This window comes from Lactuca serriola, chromosome 9, assembly GCF_051521515.1.
Source record: "Lactuca serriola cultivar US96UC23 chromosome 9, Lser_US96UC23_V15, whole genome shotgun sequence".
Classification (NCBI taxonomy): Eukaryota; Viridiplantae; Streptophyta; class Magnoliopsida; order Asterales; family Asteraceae; genus Lactuca; species Lactuca serriola.
The window spans coordinates 159,475,681-159,496,957 of record NC_136416.1 but is presented as its reverse complement, the minus strand read 5'-3'; the positions used below and the strand labels follow the sequence as shown (position 1 = coordinate 159,496,957).

At 37.3% G+C, this 21,277-nt stretch overlaps 1 protein-coding gene across 2 annotated transcripts; it reads left to right on the top strand.

The window, feature by feature from the left end:
- Positions 1–11,686: 11,686 nt before the first annotated feature.
- Positions 11,687–20,800, top strand: LOC145072488 (ABC transporter C family member 3-like). Of its 2 annotated transcripts, XM_079018923.1 has the most exons (9): positions 11,689–14,156; positions 17,584–17,670; positions 17,750–18,355; positions 18,512–18,971; positions 19,060–19,274; positions 19,358–19,663; positions 19,746–19,809; positions 20,063–20,302; positions 20,383–20,800. In XM_079018923.1, the coding sequence occupies exons 1-9, from the start codon at positions 11,811–11,813 to the stop codon at positions 20,505–20,507; spliced, it is 4,449 nt and encodes a 1,482-aa protein (XP_078875049.1). In that variant the 5' UTR covers positions 11,689–11,810; the 3' UTR covers positions 20,508–20,800. The 2 variants fall into 2 exon arrangements, with proteins under 2 accessions (XP_078875050.1, XP_078875049.1); XM_079018924.1 differs by lacking the exons at positions 19,060–19,274; positions 19,358–19,663; positions 19,746–19,809; positions 20,063–20,302; positions 20,383–20,800 and having other exon boundaries at positions 11,687–14,156; positions 18,512–18,669; positions 18,768–18,941.
- Positions 20,801–21,277: the final 477 nt, after the last annotated feature.

Here is a 21,277-nt window from a genome sequence, read left to right as displayed (position 1 = left end):
AAAATGTGATATTGGCTCCTAGTTCTTCCCCATGCATGTGCCAGCATGTCCTAATGGATTAAGAAGTTAGGGTTTGTTGGTATTAAGCACTAGTAGCCATGCAAAGTCATAAAGTTGGAAACTTTATGAATTATAATGTTATTTTTGGCATATATCTGGTTTTGGACGAAAAGTATTGATGTATTAAGCTGTTATTGAGAAGGTTGGTTGGCCAGGTTCGTACGTTAGGTGTAACAAATGGTATTTTGACCAAAGGGAATTTTGGGTAATTTGATGTTTATTTTAAGTTGGGCAATGTTTTTAATAATAGTGTCAGGTAGAGCCGATTTTAAAGCAGAGATTTATTCAACTTTTGTTCGGATTTAGAGGTGATTTTCCTCACTGTACTCGTGGGTCGAAGGCACCAATGTTGGCCAAATAGATTATGTATCCTGGTTATAGGATAGTGTTATGCTAGTATATGATTGATTATTAGATATGTATGGTTATCTGTATTTGATGGTTCTATGTTCACGTTTGCTGGGCGTACATAGCGTATGCGGGGCATACATGCATGATCCTCAAACCCTAATTTTTAGGGTTTGGACCCTTTACATACAACATTATCTCCCTAAGGCTCCTTCCCTACTCAGCCTCCAACCTACTTTTACCTTCCAAAGCAAACCCTAATCCATTTAAAGCCTTTTTGAGCTTTGTCTGTGTGTGTTTTGATAGCCTTAAAGGAGAAAGGAAGAAAAGAAGAACACCTTAGAGGAGGGGGACTCTTTAGATCCAGAGTAACATCATCTTTTGGCATCATTTGGAGGTATAAAGTCTTGAAATTGTCTTACATTTCTTTAGATCTTGTTAATATTGATTTATGGAGCATTTTGGTCCCAAGTCTTGATCTTTATGAGTATAGCATGATCTAGCCCATATAAGCTATCCTTTCATATGTTTTGAGATGTATAGAAGCATAAAAATGTGATATTGGCTCCTAGTTCTTCCCCATGCATGTGCCAGCATGTCCTAATGGATTAAGAAGTTAGGGTTTGTTGGTATTAAGCACTAGTAGCCATGCAAAGTCATAAAGTTGGAAACTTTATGAATTATAATGTTATTTTTGGCATATATCTGGTTTTGGACGAAAAGTATTGATGTATTAAGCTGTTATTGAGAAGGTTGGTTGGCCAGGTTCGTACGTTAGGTGTAACAAATGGTATTTTGACCAAAGGGCATTTTGGGTAATTTGATGTTTATTTTAAGTTGGGCAATGTTTTTAATAATAGTGTCAGGTAGAGCCGATTTTAAAGCAGAGATTTATTCAACTTTTTTTCGGATTGAGAGGTGATTTTCCTCACTGTACTCGTGGGTCGAAGGCACCAATGTTGGCCAAATAGATTATATATCCTGGTTATAGGATAGTGTTATGCTAGTATATGATTGATTATTAGATATGTATGGTTATCAGTATTTGATGGTTCTATGTTCACGTTTGTTGGGCGTACATAGCGTATGATGGGCATACATACATGATCCTCAAACCCTAATTTTTAGGGTTTGGACCCTTTACATACAACATTATCTCCCTAAGGCTCCTTCCCTACTCATCCTCCAACCTACTTGTACCTTCCAAAGCAAACCCTAATCCATTTAAAGCCTTTTTGAGCTTTGTCTGTGTGTGTTTTGATAGCCTTAAAGGAGAAAGGAAGAAAAGAAGAACACCTTAGAGGAGGGGGACTCTTTAGATCCAGAGTAACATCATCTTTTGGCATCATTTGGAGGTATAAAGTCTTGAAATTGTCTTACATTTCTTTAGATCTTGTTAATATTGATTTATGGAGCATTTTGGTCCCAAGTCTTGATCTTTATGAGTATAGCATGATCTAGCCCATATAAGCTATCCTTTCATATGTTTTGAGATGTATAGAAGCATAAAAATGTGATATTGGCTCCTAGTTCTTCCCCATGCATGTGCCAGCATGTCCTAATGGATTAAGAAGTTAGGGTTTGTTGGTATTAAGCACTAGTAGCCATGCAAAGTCATAAAGTTGGAAACTTTATGAATTATAATGTTATTTTTGGCATATATCTGGTTTTGGACGAAAAGTATTGATGTATTAAGCTGTTATTGAGAAGGTTGGTTGGCCAGGTTCGTACGTTAGGTGTAACAAATGGTATTTTGACCAAAGGGCATTTTGGGTAATTTGATGTTTATTTTAAGTTGGGCAATGTTTTTAATAATAGTGTCAGGTAGAGCCGATTTTAAAGCAGAGATTTATTCAACTTTTTTTCGGATTAAGAGGTGATTTTCCTCACTGTACTCGTGGGTCGAAGGCACCAATGTTGGCCAAATAGATTATGTATCCTGGTTATAGGATAGTGTTATGCTAGTATATGATTGATTATTAGATATGTATGGTTATCAGTATTTGATGGTTCTATGTTCACGTTTGTTGGGCGTACATAGCGTATGATGGGCATACATACATGATCCTCAAACCCTAATTTTTAGGGTTTGGACCCTTTACATACAACATTATCTCCCTAAGGCTCCTTCCCTACTCATCCTCCAACCTACTTTTACCTTCCAAAGCAAACCCTAATCCATTTAAAGCCTTTTTGAGCTTTGTCTGTGTGTGTTTTGATAGCCTTAAAGGAGAAAGGAAGAAAAGAAGAACACCTTAGAGGAGGGGGACTCTTTAGATCCAGATTAACATCATCTTTTGGCATCATTTGGAGGTATAAAGTCTTGAAATTGTCTTACATTTCTTTAGATCTTGTTAATATTGATTTATGGAGCATTTTGGTCCCAAGTCTTGATCTTTATGAGTATAGCATGATCTAGCCCATATAAGCTATCCTTTCATATGTTTTGAGATGTATAGAAGCATAAAAATGTGATATTGGCTCCTAGTTCTTCCCCATGCATGTGCCAGCATGTCCTAATGGATTAAGAAGTTAGGGTTTGTTGGTATTAAGCACTAGTAGCCATGCAAAGTCATAAAGTTGGAAACTTTATGAATTATAATGTTATTTTTGGCATATATCTGGTTTTGGACGAAAAGTATTGATGTATTAAGCTGTTATTGAGAAGGTTGGTTGGCCAGGTTCGTACGTTAGGTGTAACAAATGGTATTTTGACCAAAGGGAATTTTGGGTAATTTGATGTTTATTTTAAGTTGGGCAATGTTTTTAATAATAGTGTCAGGTAGAGCCGATTTTAAAGCAGAGATTTATTCAACTTTTGTTCGGATTTAGAGGTGATTTTCCTCACTGTACTCGTGGGTCGAAGGCACCAATGTTGGCCAAATAGATTATGTATCCTGGTTATAGGATAGTGTTATGCTAGTATATGATTGATTATTAGATATGTATGGTTATCTGTATTTGATGGTTCTATGTTCACGTTTGCTGGGCGTACATAGCGTATGCGGGGCATACATGCATTATCCTCAAACCCTAATTTTTAGGGTTTGGACCCTTTACATACAACATTATCTCCCTAAGGCTCCTTCCCTACTCAGCCTCCAACCTACTTTTACCTTCCAAAGCAAACCCTAATCCATTTAAAGCCTTTTTGAGCTTTGTCTGTGTGTGTTTTGATAGCCTTAAAGGAGAAAGGAAGAAAAGAAGAACACCTTAGAGGAGGGGGACTCTTTAGATCCAGAGTAACATCATCTTTTGGCATCATTTGGAGGTATAAAGTCTTGAAATTGTCTTACATTTCTTTAGATCTTGTTAATATTGATTTATGGAGCATTTTGGTCCCAAGTCTTGATCTTTATGAGTATAGCATGATCTAGCCCATATAAGCTATCCTTTCATATGTTTTGAGATGTATAGAAGCATAAAAATGTGATATTGGCTCCTAGTTCTTCCCCATGCATGTGCCAGCATGTCCTAATGGATTAAGAAGTTAGGGTTTGTTGGTATTAAGCACTAGTAGCCATGCAAAGTCATAAAGTTGGAAACTTTATGAATTATAATGTTATTTTTGGCATATATCTGGTTTTGGACGAAAAGTATTGATGTATTAAGCTGTTATTGAGAAGGTTGGTTGGCCAGGTTCGTACGTTAGGTGTAACAAATGGTATTTTGACCAAAGGGAATTTTGGGTAATTTGATGTTTATTTTAAGTTGGGCAATGTTTTTAATAATAGTGTCAGGTAGAGCCGATTTTAAAGCACAGATTTATTCAACTTTTGTTCGGATTTAGAGGTGATTTTCCTCACTGTACTCGTGGGTCGAAGGCACCAATGTTGGCCAAATAGATTATGTATCCTGGTTATAGGATAGTGTTATGCTAGTATATGATTGATTATTAGATATGTATGGTTATCTGTATTTGATGGTTCTATGTTCACGTTTGCTGGGCGTACATAGCGTATGCGGGGCATACATGCATGATCCTCAAACCCTAATTTTTAGGGTTTGGACCCTTTACATACAACATTATCTCCCTAAGGCTCCTTCCCTACTCAGCCTCCAACCTACTTTTACCTTCCAAAGCAAACCCTAATCCATTTAAAGCCTTTTTGAGCTTTGTCTGTGTGTGTTTTGATAGCCTTAAAGGAGAAAGGAAGAAAAGAAGAACACCTTAGAGGAGGGGGACTCTTTAGATCCAGAGTAACATCATCTTTTGGCATCATTTGGAGGTATAAAGTCTTGAAATTGTCTTACATTTCTTTAGATCTTGTTAATATTGATTTATGGAGCATTTTGGTCCCAAGTCTTGATCTTTATGAGTATAGCATGATCTAGCCCATATAAGCTATCCTTTCATATGTTTTGAGATGTATAGAAGCATAAAAATGTGATATTGGCTCCTAGTTCTTCCCCATGCATGTGCCAGCATGTCCTAATGGATTAAGAAGTTAGGGTTTGTTGGTATTAAGCACTAGTAGCCATGCAAAGTCATAAAGTTGGAAACTTTATGAATTATAATGTTATTTTTGGCATATATCTGGTTTTGGACGAAAAGTATTGATGTATTAAGCTGTTATTGAGAAGGTTGGTTGGCCAGGTTCGTACGTTAGGTGTAACAAATGGTATTTTGACCAAAGGGCATTTTGGGTAATTTGATGTTTATTTTAAGTTGGGCAATGTTTTTAATAATAGTGTCAGGTAGAGCCGATTTTAAAGCAGAGATTTATTCAACTTTTTTTCGGATTAAGAGGTGATTTTCCTCACTGTACTCGTGGGTCGAAGGCACCAATGTTGGCCAAATAGATTATGTATCCTGGTTATAGGATAGTGTTATGCTAGTATATGATTGATTATTAGATATGTATGGTTATCAGTATTTGATGGTTCTATGTTCACGTTTGTTGGGCGTACATAGCGTATGATGGGCATACATACATGATCCTCAAACCCTAATTTTTAGGGTTTGGACCCTTTACATACAACATTATCTCCCTAAGGCTCCTTCCCTACTCATCCTCCAACCTACTTTTACCTTCCAAAGCAAACCCTAATCCATTTAAAGCCTTTTTGAGCTTTGTCTGTGTGTGTTTTGATAGCCTTAAAGGAGAAAGGAAGAAAAGAAGAACACCTTAGAGGAGGGGGACTCTTTAGATCCAGAGTAACATCATCTTTTGGCATCATTTGGAGGTATAAAGTCTTGAAATTGTCTTACATTTCTTTAGATCTTGTTAATATTGATTTATGGAGCATTTTGGTCCCAAGTCTTGATCTTTATGAGTATAGCATGATCTAGCCCATATAAGCTATCCTTTCATATGTTTTGAGATGTATAGAAGCATAAAAATGTGATATTGGCTCCTAGTTCTTCCCCATGCATGTGCCAGCATGTCCTAATGGATTAAGAAGTTAGGGTTTGTTGGTATTAAGCACTAATAGCCATGCAAAGTCATAAAGTTGGAAACTTTATGAATTATAATGTTATTTTTGGCATATATCTGGTTTTGGACGAAAAGTATTGATGTATTAAGCTGTTATTGAGAAGGTTGGTTGGCCAGGTTCGTACGTTAGGTGTAACAAATGGTATTTTGACCAAAGGGAATTTTGGGTAATTTGATGTTTATTTTAAGTTGGGCAATGTTTTTAATAATAGTGTCAGGTAGAGCCGATTTTAAAGCAGAGATTTATTCAACTTTTGTTCGGATTGAGAGGTGATTTTCCTCACTGTACTCGTGGGTCGAAGGCACCAATGTCGGCCCAATAGATTATGTATCCTGGTTATAGGATAGTGTTATGCTAGTATATGATTGATTATTAGATATGTATGGTTATATGTATTTGATGGTTTTATGTTTACGTTTGTTTGTTACATATGTCGACATATTGTGGTTGGGTTGAGGCGGTCATGCTTTGTGCTGAAGGCTAAGACACCCACGGTGGTCCAGATAGGTTGTAGGCCCTACGAGGCAGTCCAGTTAGGCCAAAGGCCCGTAGAGCGGTCCGGATAGGCTATGGTCCTATGAGGCGGTCTATTCGGGCTGAAGGCTCGTATTTGCATGCTTCGATTGTTATGTTGTGTGATGGTACTTTGGGGGAACTCACTAAGTTTTGGCTTACAATTTCACTTTATTATTTTAGGTACTTTAGAGGATCGTGGGAAAGCGAAGGCTTGATTATGCACATCTTCTTATTTTCATGATATTGACTTTTGGGACACTCTGATATGGTTTTACTTTTGAAACAATGGCTTTTCTTGTCAACAATTATGGATAATGGCTGTTTTTGAAAATTTTAAATTTTTATGATTTTTGGAGTGTTACAAAACGGGTGTTACAACTCCCCCATTTAAATTAGATTTCACCCTCGAAAACTGTCATTACAAATTACACCTTAATCATGCCCTGAACCTCTTGTGGGTTCTCTAAGCCTACTCCTTTCTACACAAGCCGTCACATCTCCTTTTATTAAGGTCTGTGATTAACAATCATAAAGTCTCCACAAGTAGGCATATAATTCCAATCCTGGGCGAGAAAATTCTAACCAAAATTCATCCATTTCAACACTGGAACAATACTCCAAACATGTGATTGCCTCTCGAAATAGATGTCTATCCAATCCTTGGTGAGAAACAGATGACCTGATGAAGATAGGAACACCAACCACATCACAACTATCTAATATCGAGAGGGACTAATCCCTTAATCATAACTCAAAGACTCTTAGATAATGCTTGACTTCCTGCCAGAAAAATCCATCTCATACATCAACAATGCTGACCAATAGCTCACTGATTCAATCCATTCAAGATCTCTCCGACCTCGCATCTTCCTACTGTTAAGCATGATAACATAATCCAAAGCTAACTACTATTGTTGATGACTTCTCATACAAATGCAAGGACGAGACCCCCAACGAGTAACCGAACAAACAAGGACCTAAAAATAGTCTAGACATCCACTAAACTCTAATAGCCCCTACGTCCAATCATATAACAACTAAACCAAACAATAATGAGTTTGGTTCCACCCAAGTGAATGCTACGGGCCAAACCATAGTCTGACAATCACCCTTACAACGACCTATTTTAGCCAACGGGTTGTTTCAACCCATTTAAATGCTATGATCCAACCATAGTCTTACAATTACTTCCGACCTATTTCAGCCAACAATCTATTTCAACCTATGTGAAGGCTATTATCCCACCATAGTCTTACAACCACTTTTGGCCTATTTCAGCCAAAGGTCTATTTCAACCCATGTAAATGTTATTATCTACCATAATATTACAATCACTTTTGTCCTATTTCAACCAACGGTCCACTTCAACCCATTTGAATGCTATGATCCAACCATATTCTTACAGTCACTTCCGTTTCTACAGTACATCTACAGTTTATCCTTTCATGATCTAACCATGGTCTTTCATGCAAAACCACAAAGATAATTAGCATAAACTGACACGAGACAGATCCCTAGTCTACTAAACCCCACCATGTGTTTGGACCGTGTTTTGAACCCCAAGACCTTCATCAAACAGGAACAGGAAGAGAGGCCCTCAAAACAACTCTAGACATGAGCCTAATCACTAACTGTAAAGCCCAAAGTCAAGAAGGCCAAGAAAGGAAAGGAAACCCTAAGTTTAAGGGACGACTCGGCGAGTCCAAGGAGGAACTCGGCGAGTCCGAGCGGGATCTGGGTCGAGGAGTAAGTAACCGACTCGGCGAGTCGGCCAAGGAGACTCGGTGAGTCTGGTCTGTGTGAGGAAAACCCTAAATTCGGGACTTGGAGCCTATTTAAACGTCTCATTCTCTCCCCTAGGGTTCCTTTACTGCCTCTTTCACCCAGAACATCGAACCCTAAGCCCCATTGTTGCTCATTCAAGCTTCCAAGCCATTTTTGAGTGATTTGAAGGAAGAAGAAGAAGGGGAATCATTGAAGCTTCAAGGTTTGGCCTTAGATCTGGAGTTTGTGGAACCTTTCTGAGTTATTGAAGGTACTAAGTCGTTTCCTTCATGTAGATCTATTCTAGTTGGGAGTTTTGGGGCTTTTTAGCCATGATTAGTTATCCATTTGAGTTAGAAGCCAGATCTGAAGTTGCTACTTCAGATCCAAGCATATTTTGGCCTTGTGAAGCATAAAGTATCTGCCCTTGAGTCGATTATGGAGCCTCTTTGCCTTAAACCCTAGTTTATGGTGTATTTAGCCTAGATCTCCTTCTCTACACGTAAAGTTTGCAACTTTACGTGAGGAATAGGCTTGGGAAGGGTAGATCTACCTTTTGGAGTCCATGCATGACTCAAAATTCCTCTGCATGTATGAAGATCCGAATGGACTCGGCGAGTCCTTTGAATGGACTCGGCGAGTAGCATGAAGGGTAGGAGGAACTGGACGAGTGGGATGGACAACTCGTTGAGTCGGATGAAGTTGGGCAGGAACTCGGCGAGTTTGAAGAACAAATCGGCGAGTCTGTTGAAGATTGCCTTGGACTCGGCGAGTCTATTCTTGGACTCGGCGAGTCAGGTCGTGAAACCCCGAACCCTTTGAGTTAAGACTCGAATCAGTGAGTCGGGTGGAGACTCAGCGAGTTGGATAGGACAGGACTCGGAAATCGTTGGACTCAGCGAGTCATGGACTGACTCGGCGAGTCGAGTCGCGAATAGAAGGACCCTGAGCATATGAACTCAGCGAGTCAGTAGGTAGACTCGGCGAGTAGGGTCGACCTGGAAGGTTGACTTTGACCAGAGTTGACTCAGTTGACTTTTGGAGGATCAGTGAGCTAAGTGATATATGTTTTGATGTTGGTAGCTCGGGGAGCTAGGGGAGCAGCAGTTCAGGGAATTTTCGGTCAACATCCAGAGGAGTTATCAGCAAGTTCAGCAGTTTGAGGCGAGTTTCCCTTTTGTGTGGATGGGTCTACGGCCACAATGCCGACCCATGTAGTTATGAGTAAGAAGACCCGGGGGTTAGCCCTAGGCACGATATGCTAGTATGAGATTTGGGACGAGGTCCAATGATAGCGGGCGGGTGCCCAAGGAATGGTTTATTTGATAGTTTATACTTGTTGTCTGTGTGATACTTATATGTGCCTAGTAGGGGAGTGAGTGTGGGCGAGGTCCCGTATCTCACCAATAGCAGAGTATGGATGGTGTTCCACATCTCATTAGCAACAGATCAGGGGTGAGGCCCAAGTTAGGGAAAGAGTGAGTGTGGGCTGGGCCCGTATCTCACTACCAGTAGGAGCATGGACGGGGTTCCATGACTCATCAGTAGCAAGATAAGGGCGAGGCCCAGGATAGACGATGCCTTTGGACAGGATCCGTTAGTATGTGTTTAGCTTATGTGTTGTGATATGTTTATGTGCTATTATATGTTAGCGGGCGAGGCCCTGTGACAGGCGAGGCCTAAGTGAAACAAATCTGTATCCGAGCGGGGCTCGAAGCCAGGCGGGGTCGTTGTAGCGGGCGAGGCCCGAGGTAGGGGGCGAGGCCCAGGATAGCGGGCGTGGCCCAGTATGTGCAGTATGTGGTTATGCTTGGTATGTGGTAGGGTGGGGAACTCACTAAGCTTCGTGCTTATGGTTTTCAGTTTTGGTTTCAGGTACTTCCGGTAGCGGAGGGAAGAGCTCGAGGTGATCGCATGGCACACACCATAGACTAGACAGCCTGGGAAATGTTTTACTCTGATAACGGATATGTATTTTGGAAATTAATACTCTGATTATGTTTGGAATTGATGATTTTACTTTCAGTAATGTTTTATTAAAAGAAATTTTTAGTCTTGAATTTTGGGATGTTACACTAACTTTATCCTATGTTGCCACCGATACTTATAATCTATCGGACAAGATAACCCCGACTCCTTGGCATCTTCTTCCTTGGTCACAAACTAACTACCGAACTACATTCCTTACACAATCTTCATCCTTGAAAACAATCCCAATCTGTTACCCTCTATCTTTGAATAAACTTCAGGATGACATGTAGCTTGCAAACTTTCCTTCTGATAAAGTAACTCTCCCCCACTTGGAATTAACTAGACTCAGATATCTTCTTAATCACCCAGGGCTCCGGATTAGCTCATACGACAATAATGTCTGGTTCCTAACAGCCAAGCCTAGCGCTCAAGAGCTTAAAAGGAATTCCATTCATGATCAATTATTCAAATACATAGCCATAGTCAAATTTACAACAAATAACATCCATCATATCATTGAGGGGTACAATTAACTATGGAAATATAAATGGAAAAGCATCGATGACACCAATGAATGTTGCACCCGCCCATACCAAAGAAACTGATAACTCAAACCCTATCCTTTGGGACTCCAGCTGTCCCATATTGTCCATTCGGTAACTGCCAAGCTTTCCAAGGAACACTTGAAGATCAAAAGTTGAGTATTTTAGATAGTACTCAAAGGTATGTGTTCTAATCATTGTGATTTTCGATAATACATAGATTATATTTGTTTTTCATAGTATGCTGCTATAATAAGAAATTACCATAGATCTCTAGGTTGCATGTGCCCGTAAAATAGTTTTATTTCTAGACATGGTTATGTTCCTTCTTTGATTATAATCTTAGGATGTTACATCATATTGTAATCTTTAACTTTGATGAACATGACTATGTTCAGCCTTCAAATAATATTGATATTTCGTAATTCTTACGTTGGATGAATATGAACATATTCAACCTTTAATTAATGCATATATACCGTAAACTTGGGATGATCTAAAATTATAAAGTTGAGAGAGAGAGAGAGAGAGAGAGAGAGAGAGAGAGAGAGAGAGAGAGAGAGAGAGAGAGAGAGAGAGAGAGAGAGAGAGAGAGAGAGAGAGAGAGAGAGAGAGAGTTTATATTTATTAAGATATTAAGAGAATATTATAAAAATGAAAAAAATTTCAAAATAAAAAGGAATAATAGTTATTTATTTATTTATTTATTTATTTATTTTTTATAATTATTATGACCTATATCATAACCTAAATCCATAAAAATAATCTAATTTTAGATCAATGACACAAATTAAAAAAAAAATTAAACTATATTTATAACTTTTTACAAACCATAAAAACCAAATTTACAAATTTAATCCTCAACCCAACCTATTTGAAGTACTCAACAAGTGCGGGTTGGATCGACAAGTACTCAATCCGTTTAAATAGACTGAATTATTAGTGTGGTTCGGGTTGGATCGACAAGTGCGGGTTAAAATTGACAGCCCTGTACTGCTGTAGTGCTGTACCACAAAACCCCTATAAAACATAAACCACAAAACCCACGCAACTTTTGCTTTCTGAGCCACTGTTTGAACTTTGACGAGTGAGTGGTGACCAAGAACAGGAAAAACACGGACATCTTTCTATACACAATCTACGGGGATTCTTAATGTTTCAAGATTTGGTATGTTTTACAATTCTCCGATGAACACGGCTACCGATTTCTTGTTAAGCCCAGTTTTCTTACATGGGTGTGTTGCCTCGATACAATTTCTGTTCTTGCTTTTCATATTAATCTCTTGGGTTTGGAAAAGATTCAGGATTGATAGAAGTCAAACTGTGGTTGCAAAACGGAGTTTTGGGTATTTGTGTTTCAAACAAACTCTGTTTTGTTCTCTTGTTCTATCACTCTTCAACCTAGTTTTGTGTTTCTTGAACAATTTTTATTGGTATAGAAATGGATGGACTTATGAAAAGATTGTCACCCTTTTGCATGCTGTTCTTGGAACACTTATCTGGTTATTCGTTTCTGTGTATTTGCACACACTCGACTCGAATTCGTCGACACAATCTTCAAAGTACCCATTTGTCTTACGGGTTTGGTGGGTGTTTTTCTTTACTGTTTCTTGTTATTCCCTTGTAGTAGATTATATTCACTACAGAAAAACCCATAACTTACCTTCCATGTTCTTTGTGTCCGATTCCGTGTCCAGTCTCCTGGGTTTGTTTCTCTGTTTTGTGGGGTTGTCCCACAAGAGCCAAGAAGAAGGTCAAAATCACAATCTTGAAGAACCCCTTTTGAATTCTAGTAGCGATAGAGTTAAGGGCGAGAGCGAGATTCCATCAACTTACCAAAACGCAAGCTTCTTTAACCTGCTGACATTTTCTTGGATGAGTTCCGTAATCTCAAAAGGGAATAAAAAACCATTAGACCTTGAAGATGTTCCACAGCTAGCAGATATCGATAGTGTGAAACAAGTCTTTCCTATTTTGTTAGAAAAAGTACAGTCTTTAAGCAATGGGAATAACCAAATCACTACATTCGGTCTCACAAAAGCTTTAATTTACATCGTATGGAAAGAAGTTGTTATCACTGGATTCCTTGCTTTAGCATCTTCTTTGTTGAGTTTTGTGGGTCCTTACCTCATAGACACATTCGTTCGATACCTTAACGGACAAAAAGATTACAAATACCAAGGTTTTATTTTGGTGGCTACATTTTTTGTTTCAAAAGTGGTGGGGTGTTTCACACAAAGACACTGGTGGTTCAAGCTCCAACAAGCAGGGATTCGTGCCAGGTCAGCCCTAGTTGCCATGATATACCAAAAGGGTTTGACCATTTCTGGTCAGTCAAAGCAGGGGAACTCGAGTGGTGAAATGATCAACTTGATGGCAGTTGATGCCGAAAGAGTAGCTTTTTACGCTTGGCATATGCATGATTTTTGGTTACTTCTCGTGCAAGTAGGTGTTGCCTTAGCACTTTTATATAAAAATTTAGGACTTGCAGCCATTGCTTCATTAGTTGCCACAGTTTTTGTTTTGTTAGCAAATCTTCCACTAGGGAATATACAAGAAAAGATTCAAGACGACTTGATGAAATCTAAAGATAATCGGATGAAAGCAACATCCGAAATCTTGAGAAACATGAGGATTCTTAAACTTCAAGGTTGGGAGATGAAGTTTCTGTCAAAAATCATTAAACTTCGTGATGAAGAAGAAAGCGCGTTGAAGAAATACATGTACACTTTATCCCTCACTTCTTTCATATTCTGGGGTGCTCCTATTGTTGTAGCGGTTGTCACTTTTGCCACGTGTCTATTTTTCGGCATTCCACTTGAATCAGGGAAGGTACTTTCTGCATTAGCAACATTTAAAATACTTCAAGAACCTATTTACAATATTCCAGACTCGATCTCAGCGTTTTTCCAAACTAAAGTCTCACTTAACCGCATTGCCACATACCTTCGCCTCACAGACATAGATTCCAACGCGATAGATAAGCTGCCACCTGGCAGTTCTGACGTGGCAGTTGAGATCATCAATGGAAACTTCGCATGGGATGCAAATGCTTCCTCTTCTAACCTGACACTGAAAGATATAAACATTAGAGTGAATCATGGCATGAGAGTTGCTGTTTGTGGGACTGTTGGCTCAGGGAAATCAAGCTTACTTTCTTGTATTTTGGGAGAAGTGTCGAAGATATCAGGAAGTGTGAAAGTTGAAGGAACAAAGGCGTATGTGGCTCAATCACCATGGATACAAAGTGGAAAGATTGAAGATAATATTTTGTTTGGTAGGGAGATGGATAGAGAGAGGTATGATAATGTTCTTGAAGCGTGTTCCTTGAAGAAAGATCTTGAAATCTTGTCATTTGGTGATCAAACGGTTATTGGTGAGAGAGGGATTAATTTGAGTGGGGGTCAGAAGCAGAGGATACAGATTGCACGGGCTCTTTATCAAGATGCGGATATATATCTTTTTGATGACCCGTTCAGCGCGGTTGATGCTCATACCGGCAGTCATCTTTTTAAGGTAAGCAACTTTTTGGTTGTTTTGTTATATAATTTAAGCAATAGAATAGTAACAAGTTTTGATGTCCCGTATCAATATACATGGTTGTATCTGGCTCTATATATGTTGGAGAGAAAATCAGTGACTGCACATATCTAATCAACATGGAAAGGAGGAGAGTTTGAAATTGAGATCACTTGTCACTTATATATGCTCGGTGGATGTTTCTTTTTTAGTTAATAGGCTTAATGGATTAAATAGGTAATTTGGACAACCTTTGTTTAGAAAGGCAGCGTTTAGCAGCGCCTAGAGCGCTAAGGCCGGAGGGTGTATTGCGGGGAAGGTGTGCGGGAACTCCTCAATGCACTCTCTCTCCTCTCTTGATTGGCTGGAGCCATTTAAATGTAATTTCCATTTCTTTCTCTTTTTTTATTTTTTTATTTTTTTTATATATATGCTAAAAAATTATAAAAAGAGTAAATTACACGAACAGTCCCTATGGTTAGGGGTAATTTGCACGTTTAGTCCCTAACTTATTTTTTTAACTCGTAAGGTCCCTACTGTTTGTTTTTGTTACGCGCTTGGTCCCTATTATTTGTTGTTACGCGATAGGTCCCTGTCTAACCTAAAAAGACTATTATTTAAATAGGGAAAAATAATGGGGTGGATAAGGTAAGGTGAAGGGGATGGGTTTGGGGGTGTGTTTATTTAAATAAATTAAAAAATCAAGGGCAAAATAGTCTTTTTAGGTAAGATAGGGACCAAGCGCGTAACAAAAACAAACAATAAGGACCTTCCGAGTTAAAAAGATAAGTTAGGGACCAAACGTGCAAATTACCATAAACCATAGGGACTATTCGTGTAATTTACTCTTATAAAAAAGATTACTAAAATTTATGGTTTTTAATTCCCTACAAATAGAGTATAATATTTGTATAAAATATATTTAAAAAAATGAATGGAAGTGAAAAGTGGTCACTTCCTGGGTTTTGAAAAGTGAAAGGAGAGTGAGGGAAAAACTGATGTGACATGAAAAAAGTGAGAGGTGAAAGGTGAGTGCACCTTGTGTGGTCTTAAAGGTTCGAAGGACGAAGAGTTGGTATGTCACTTCACACCATGCTAGGCAGTTCAATTACGTTAATCGCCCCTGAGCGGCTCTTTTCCTATTGTGTTTGTTCAAGTGCTAAGAAGCACTCAAGGAATATTGGGGTTGGGTGAGGGTATATATGTTTATTAAGGGTTAATTAAGGAACTTAGGTTTAATTCATCCAATTAATTAAGAAATGAAGAGTCAGAGGCAGGATATTTTAGTTCTCAACTCCAATTCTACTCGTCTAGTCGTCTTTTCCAATCTCCCGACTCCAATTTTACACTCCTCTCACACGGACTCATGCCATGATTGAACTTTTGAAGAATAATCATCAATTATCGAAGACATCAAAGTAAGGTATGTTTCACTCTACCTTTCAAATTCTACTCTCCTGTCACGTATGTCGTATGTATATGTACGATCCTTGATCCTTCATTTATGTATGCATGGTGTATTATCATTTTATGGCTTATTGGCTTTACTTCCGTAGTTTGCTTGATATGAAATTGTGATCAGCGAGTAATTGTATATGTATATGAACTGTAATGTATGATACATGTATCTTGTATGTATTTATATGTAAACTATATTTTTGTATATATTTTTTAATTTGAGTTTATGATCATTGCTTAGTTGATAATGGACCGATCAAGTAATAGTTGTAACCTTAGTCTTTTATTATTTATTAGTTTATTAAAAATTGACTACTCCAATCTCATCTTATTTTATAAACTTTGTAGGAAAGTCATTGGAAGATAAAAGACCATATCTCTATTGGACACAATGTGCTGTACATTTCCTGGATCTGATGGTCATAGGATATTGGCATATAGATTCCTAGGTGAAATGCATTAAAGAAGTCAATTTTCACAACAGATTTCTGATCAAATCATCCAGTTTAAGGAACATGTGTAATCTACTTATAACTTCATTATAGAAATCGTGAATACATATCGGCTATGAAAAGATAACACTAGCAGTTAGGTGACCTTTATCCCACTAGGTTATACAAGTGACATGCGAGTGCTTTCATAAGAGGTGTTTTTAATGTGTATATGAACATCAATAAGAGGTGTTTTAATGTTCTTTTAGTTATAGTTTTAAAAAAATTGAAATCAAGGTTATTGCATGCATCTAATAAGCTGTGATATACTTTTATTAAAATCACATTTTTACAATGTTCTTTTATAAAATCCAAATTTATATAATTGATGCGATCAAATTTTAAAATTAATATTTATTATTAAGTTTTGATGTTTGGGTGCTAAATAATATTTATAAACCTTTTAATAAAACTTTTTTTTTTTATGATACAAGGTTTGAGTTTGATAAGTCTCAAAATCTCAATTTTCAACTTATAAAATTTTTGTCATCGTAATTTGTCGTTAGCTATCTCATTTCATTTTTAAAACCTTTTTATCATCTTATGTTAAATAATAAATTTCATTAAAACCAAACTCCTTGAGATCATTTTATGTTTAAAATATTATCTTAGCATTATAAAATTTAATTTTACAAACATACATAATATAACATAAAATAAGCATCAAAAAGCATAATACATATGAGCATAAACCATCTAAACTAGTGATATTTTGTGAGCCATCATAAAAATACCAAGTCCATTCTCAAGAGGCATAAAGGCAAAAAATCTTCTTATGATGTTTTTATGCTTCCACTTGCTTCAATACCTTGTAGTAAGTTTATAAAAATAATTTTATAAAGTTTATAAAACTTTCATAAAATTAAGTGCATGGACTTTTGATCTTCAAAATGTCCTTAGTTTTCATTCTTGTTACATTTTTATAAAAATAAACTATTCTAACTAATCTGTTACTTATAAAAATAAACAAAATGAAAACTATCTATTTAATTATTACATATCATATGAGTAAATAAATATTACAACCGTTTTAACAAATCAACAAAAATAACATCACAAATGGTCCTTCTTTTCCACTTCCAACTCCTCTTACGTTTAAACTCATGAACGTTATTAAAAATTTGATGAATATTGGAGACTTGTTTTTTGGTATGTAAGGGTAAAATTGTCATTTAGTCTCCTTCAGACTAGAAAAGACATGAACCTTATATATAAACAACATTTTCTCATATAGACAACATTACCCTTTCATCTACATTACCCATAAAAGACTTAATGGGAGAAAAAGCCCCTCACATCCCTTACTTAGCACTTACATTTTTGCCAAATATAGTCCTCTCCAAACATGTTGAATGGCAGATTCCCATCAAAAACACATAATTGCTTTGCACAGATTGGTGCATCAGCTAATATAAACACATACATGAGAGTGATTTACATCATTTTAATGTGAATTTCTTCTTTCCCAACGATAGGAATGCATGTTGCAGTTTCTAGACTCGAAGACAGTGATTTACATTACACATCAAGTCGAGTTCTTACCAGCTGCAGATCTCATCTTCGTGAGCTATCTAACTCTTTTGTTTTCCCTTTCATTGTACATATGAACACACATCTCACTTGGTATAACATCACAATCAGGTTTTGAAAGATGGAAGAATTACACAAGCCGGAAAGTACAATGACATTCTCAATTCAGGAAGCGACTTTATGGACCTTGTAGGTGCACACAAAGAAGCATTATCAGCAATCGATTCCATGGAGACAAATGTGCAAGAAGGAACCACAAGTTCCAAGAAGAACACAAACGAAACTCAAAATAGTAAAACAGATGATATTTCAGGTTCAAAAGCACAGCTTGTTCAAGAAGAAGAACGAGAAAAAGGGAAAGTAGGTTTTTCAGTCTACTGGAAATACATAAACACGGCTTATGGAGGGACACTTGCACCATTTATAGTATTGGCAGAAATTTTGTTCCAGATACTACAAATTGGAAGCAGTTACTGGATGACTTGGGGATCTCCGGTTTCCGAAAGTGATCCAGCACCTGTTACTGGATCAACCCTAATCATGGTTTATGTAGTTTTATCAGTTGGATGCGCTTTGTGCATACTTACAAGAGGCTTGCTTCTTGCAACTTTTGCGTATAAAGCAGCCACTCTTGTCTTCCACAAAATGCACTTCTCCATATTCCGTTCACCCATGTCGTTCTTTGACTCTACTCCAAGTGGACGAATACTAAATAGAGTAAGCGAACATCTTCTCTTCACACGCCTAATTATTAATCAATAAAATGCTTCCCGTAGAAGTAAAGATCCATAAGTGAGGTCTCAGGTTCAAGTCTGAGCATTTTCCTTTTTTTTTTAAAGAATAATGTTCAATAAACATAGATTTTTTTTATAGGCATCTACAGACCAAAGTGCGGTGGACATGGACATCCCTAACCAACTTGGAATCTTTGTATTCACAATCATTCAACTTCTTGGCATCATTGCGGTAATGTCACAGGCTGCTTGGCAGGTGATCTTTATATTTGTGCCAGTGGGCATAATGTGCATCAGGTTAAAGCAATATTACTTGCCTTCAGCTAGAGAAATGTCACGGCTATTTGGAGTTTGTAAAGGCCCCTTGATACAAAACTTTGCTGAAACAATATCAGGATCAACTACAATCAGAAGCTTTGATCAACAAGGAAGATTTCAAGACACGAATCTGAAACTGAATGATGATTTTGCAAGGCCAAAGTTTCATGCTATTGCTGCCAGGGAATGGTTAGGCATACGTTTGGACATGCTGTCTTCTTTCACGTTTGCTGTGTTTTTAATATTCTTGATTTCTATCCCTGAAGGAACTATTGATCCAAGTAAGTCGATCTTTCATGTCACATATTGCATCAATTGGTTATGCAGAATACATGTCTGATGGTACTTTTTGCTTATTTATTTCTCAAGGTATTGCGGGATTGGCTGCTATTTATGGTCTTACATTGAACACATTGCAAGGATTGGTTTTATGGACTCTTACCAACCTTGAAAACAAAATTATTTCGGTTGAAAGAATATTTCAGTATTCTTCTATACCTAGTGAACCTCCTCTTGTTATAGAATCAAATAGGCCTGATGATCAGTGGCCTTCACAGGGAGAAGTTGACATCCGTCATCTTCTGGTATTTAATTAAATAAATAAATGTTTATTACAGTTGTCTAATATGTTCCAAATTAATATTGAAGCTAATGATTTTTTTAAAAGGTTCGATATGCACCACATATGCCACTTGTGTTGCGAGGTCTTACATGCACTTTCAAGGGAGGAATGAAGACTGGGATTGTGGGAAGAACGGGTAGTGGAAAGTCAACTCTGATACAAACACTCTTCCGCCTTGTGGACCCCGCAGCTGGAGAGATTCTCATCGATGGAATTAACATATCAACAATCGGACTTCATGATCTTCGTTCAAAGTTGAGCATAATTCCTCAAGATCCTACCATGTTTGAAGGAAGTATTCGAAGCAACCTGGATCCCCTTGAAGAGTATACAGATGATAAGATTTGGGAGGTAAATATTACAAAAATTATGGAATTCAATGATTTTAAAAAATATATAATGCTATATAATACAACAATACTTGTTACTTCAGGCTCTCGATAAGTGTCAGCTTGGAGATGAAGTGAGGAGCAAGATAGGGAAGCTTGGCTCACCAGGTCTTGTTCATAGTCTTCACATCAGCGTGTTTTCATCATATAAACTCAAAATAAAAGCTAAACATATTTTCAGAGGTGTCTTTATTATGTATAATTTTGATATAAGTGGTGTTACTAAGCAAAGAAACACAATCTTCCCGTTATTTATTAGTTTTTGTTAGTCTCCCACATCAGCAGACACGTTCCAATCCTTTTTCGAGAGAAAATCTATGACTCAAACATATCTAACAATTTTTATAAAAAATTGATATAGTTACTGAGAATGGAGAGAACTGGAGTGTGGGTCAAAGGCAGCTGGTGTGTCTAGGGCGTGTGCTACTCAAGAAAACAAAAGTGTTGGTTCTTGATGAGGCTACTGCATCAGTTGACACAGCAACTGATGGAATGATTCAGCAAACACTTGCACAACACTTCACAGATTCCACAGTGATAATGATTGCTCATCGTATCACTTCTGTGCTTGATAGTGACATGGTTTTGGTTCTAGAACAAGGTTCGGTTAACAAATTTGTTGGCTCTGTGTCTTTGGAGTTAATGTCTTAATAGTCTATGGGGTTTTTGTTTTGTATGTAGGTCTGATTGATGAGTATGATTCTCCAACAAAGTTGTTGGAAGATGAATCATCTTCATTTGCAAAGCTTGTTGCAGAGTATAGTATGAGATCGAATTCAAGTTTTGAAAACTTAGCAGCAACATAATTTGTTGGTATCAAGAGTGGTGCTTGATGATTTCATGATTGCTTGAATGACCATGGGGACATAGAAAGCCAAGTGATTTTGGTGCACCAGGGTCCCCCTTATGGATGATATTGTAACCTGAAAGTATTGCGACTGTATTGTAACCTGAAAGTATTGCGACTGTTTATCTACATTTCTGACGTGTGTAAACATAACTACTTTCTGCTTGTAAGCTGTTGAGATTGTGTAAGAGCACACTTAAAATCGAAGATTATTGTTAAATCAAGTCTTGAGCTGCTGAGCTGATAATTAAAGGCCTTCTCTTTGAGTATCATAAATATCATGCCTTTTTAGACTTTTGACATTTAGATTCTTGAACATTCCTGGGAAATTATATGATGATTGGTGTGGTTGAATTATTAAAAAAATAAGGATCAATCAAAGCCCTTTTCTCTCTATTAGATTAATAACTATGACTCTATTCCTTTTTTCTTTGTGCAAGGAGTGAGTTGGAATCACATTGTTTGTTAATCTGTTTGTACAATGTTGAGTACGCCACATGTTTGATGATTTCATCCCAATCCAGAACATAATTGTATAAATCATAACTTTTTCATGATCTTAAATTGCTTATAGAACCTTCGTGATTTACTTTGAACATGATTGTATCCAGCCTCCACATTTCATCAAGGAAACACAAAGTGAATTTTGAAAAAGTCAAGGGTGTTTGGTAAACATAATGAATTAACTTATTGAACTCCAAATTCTAAATTGATTTATAGTAGTCACTC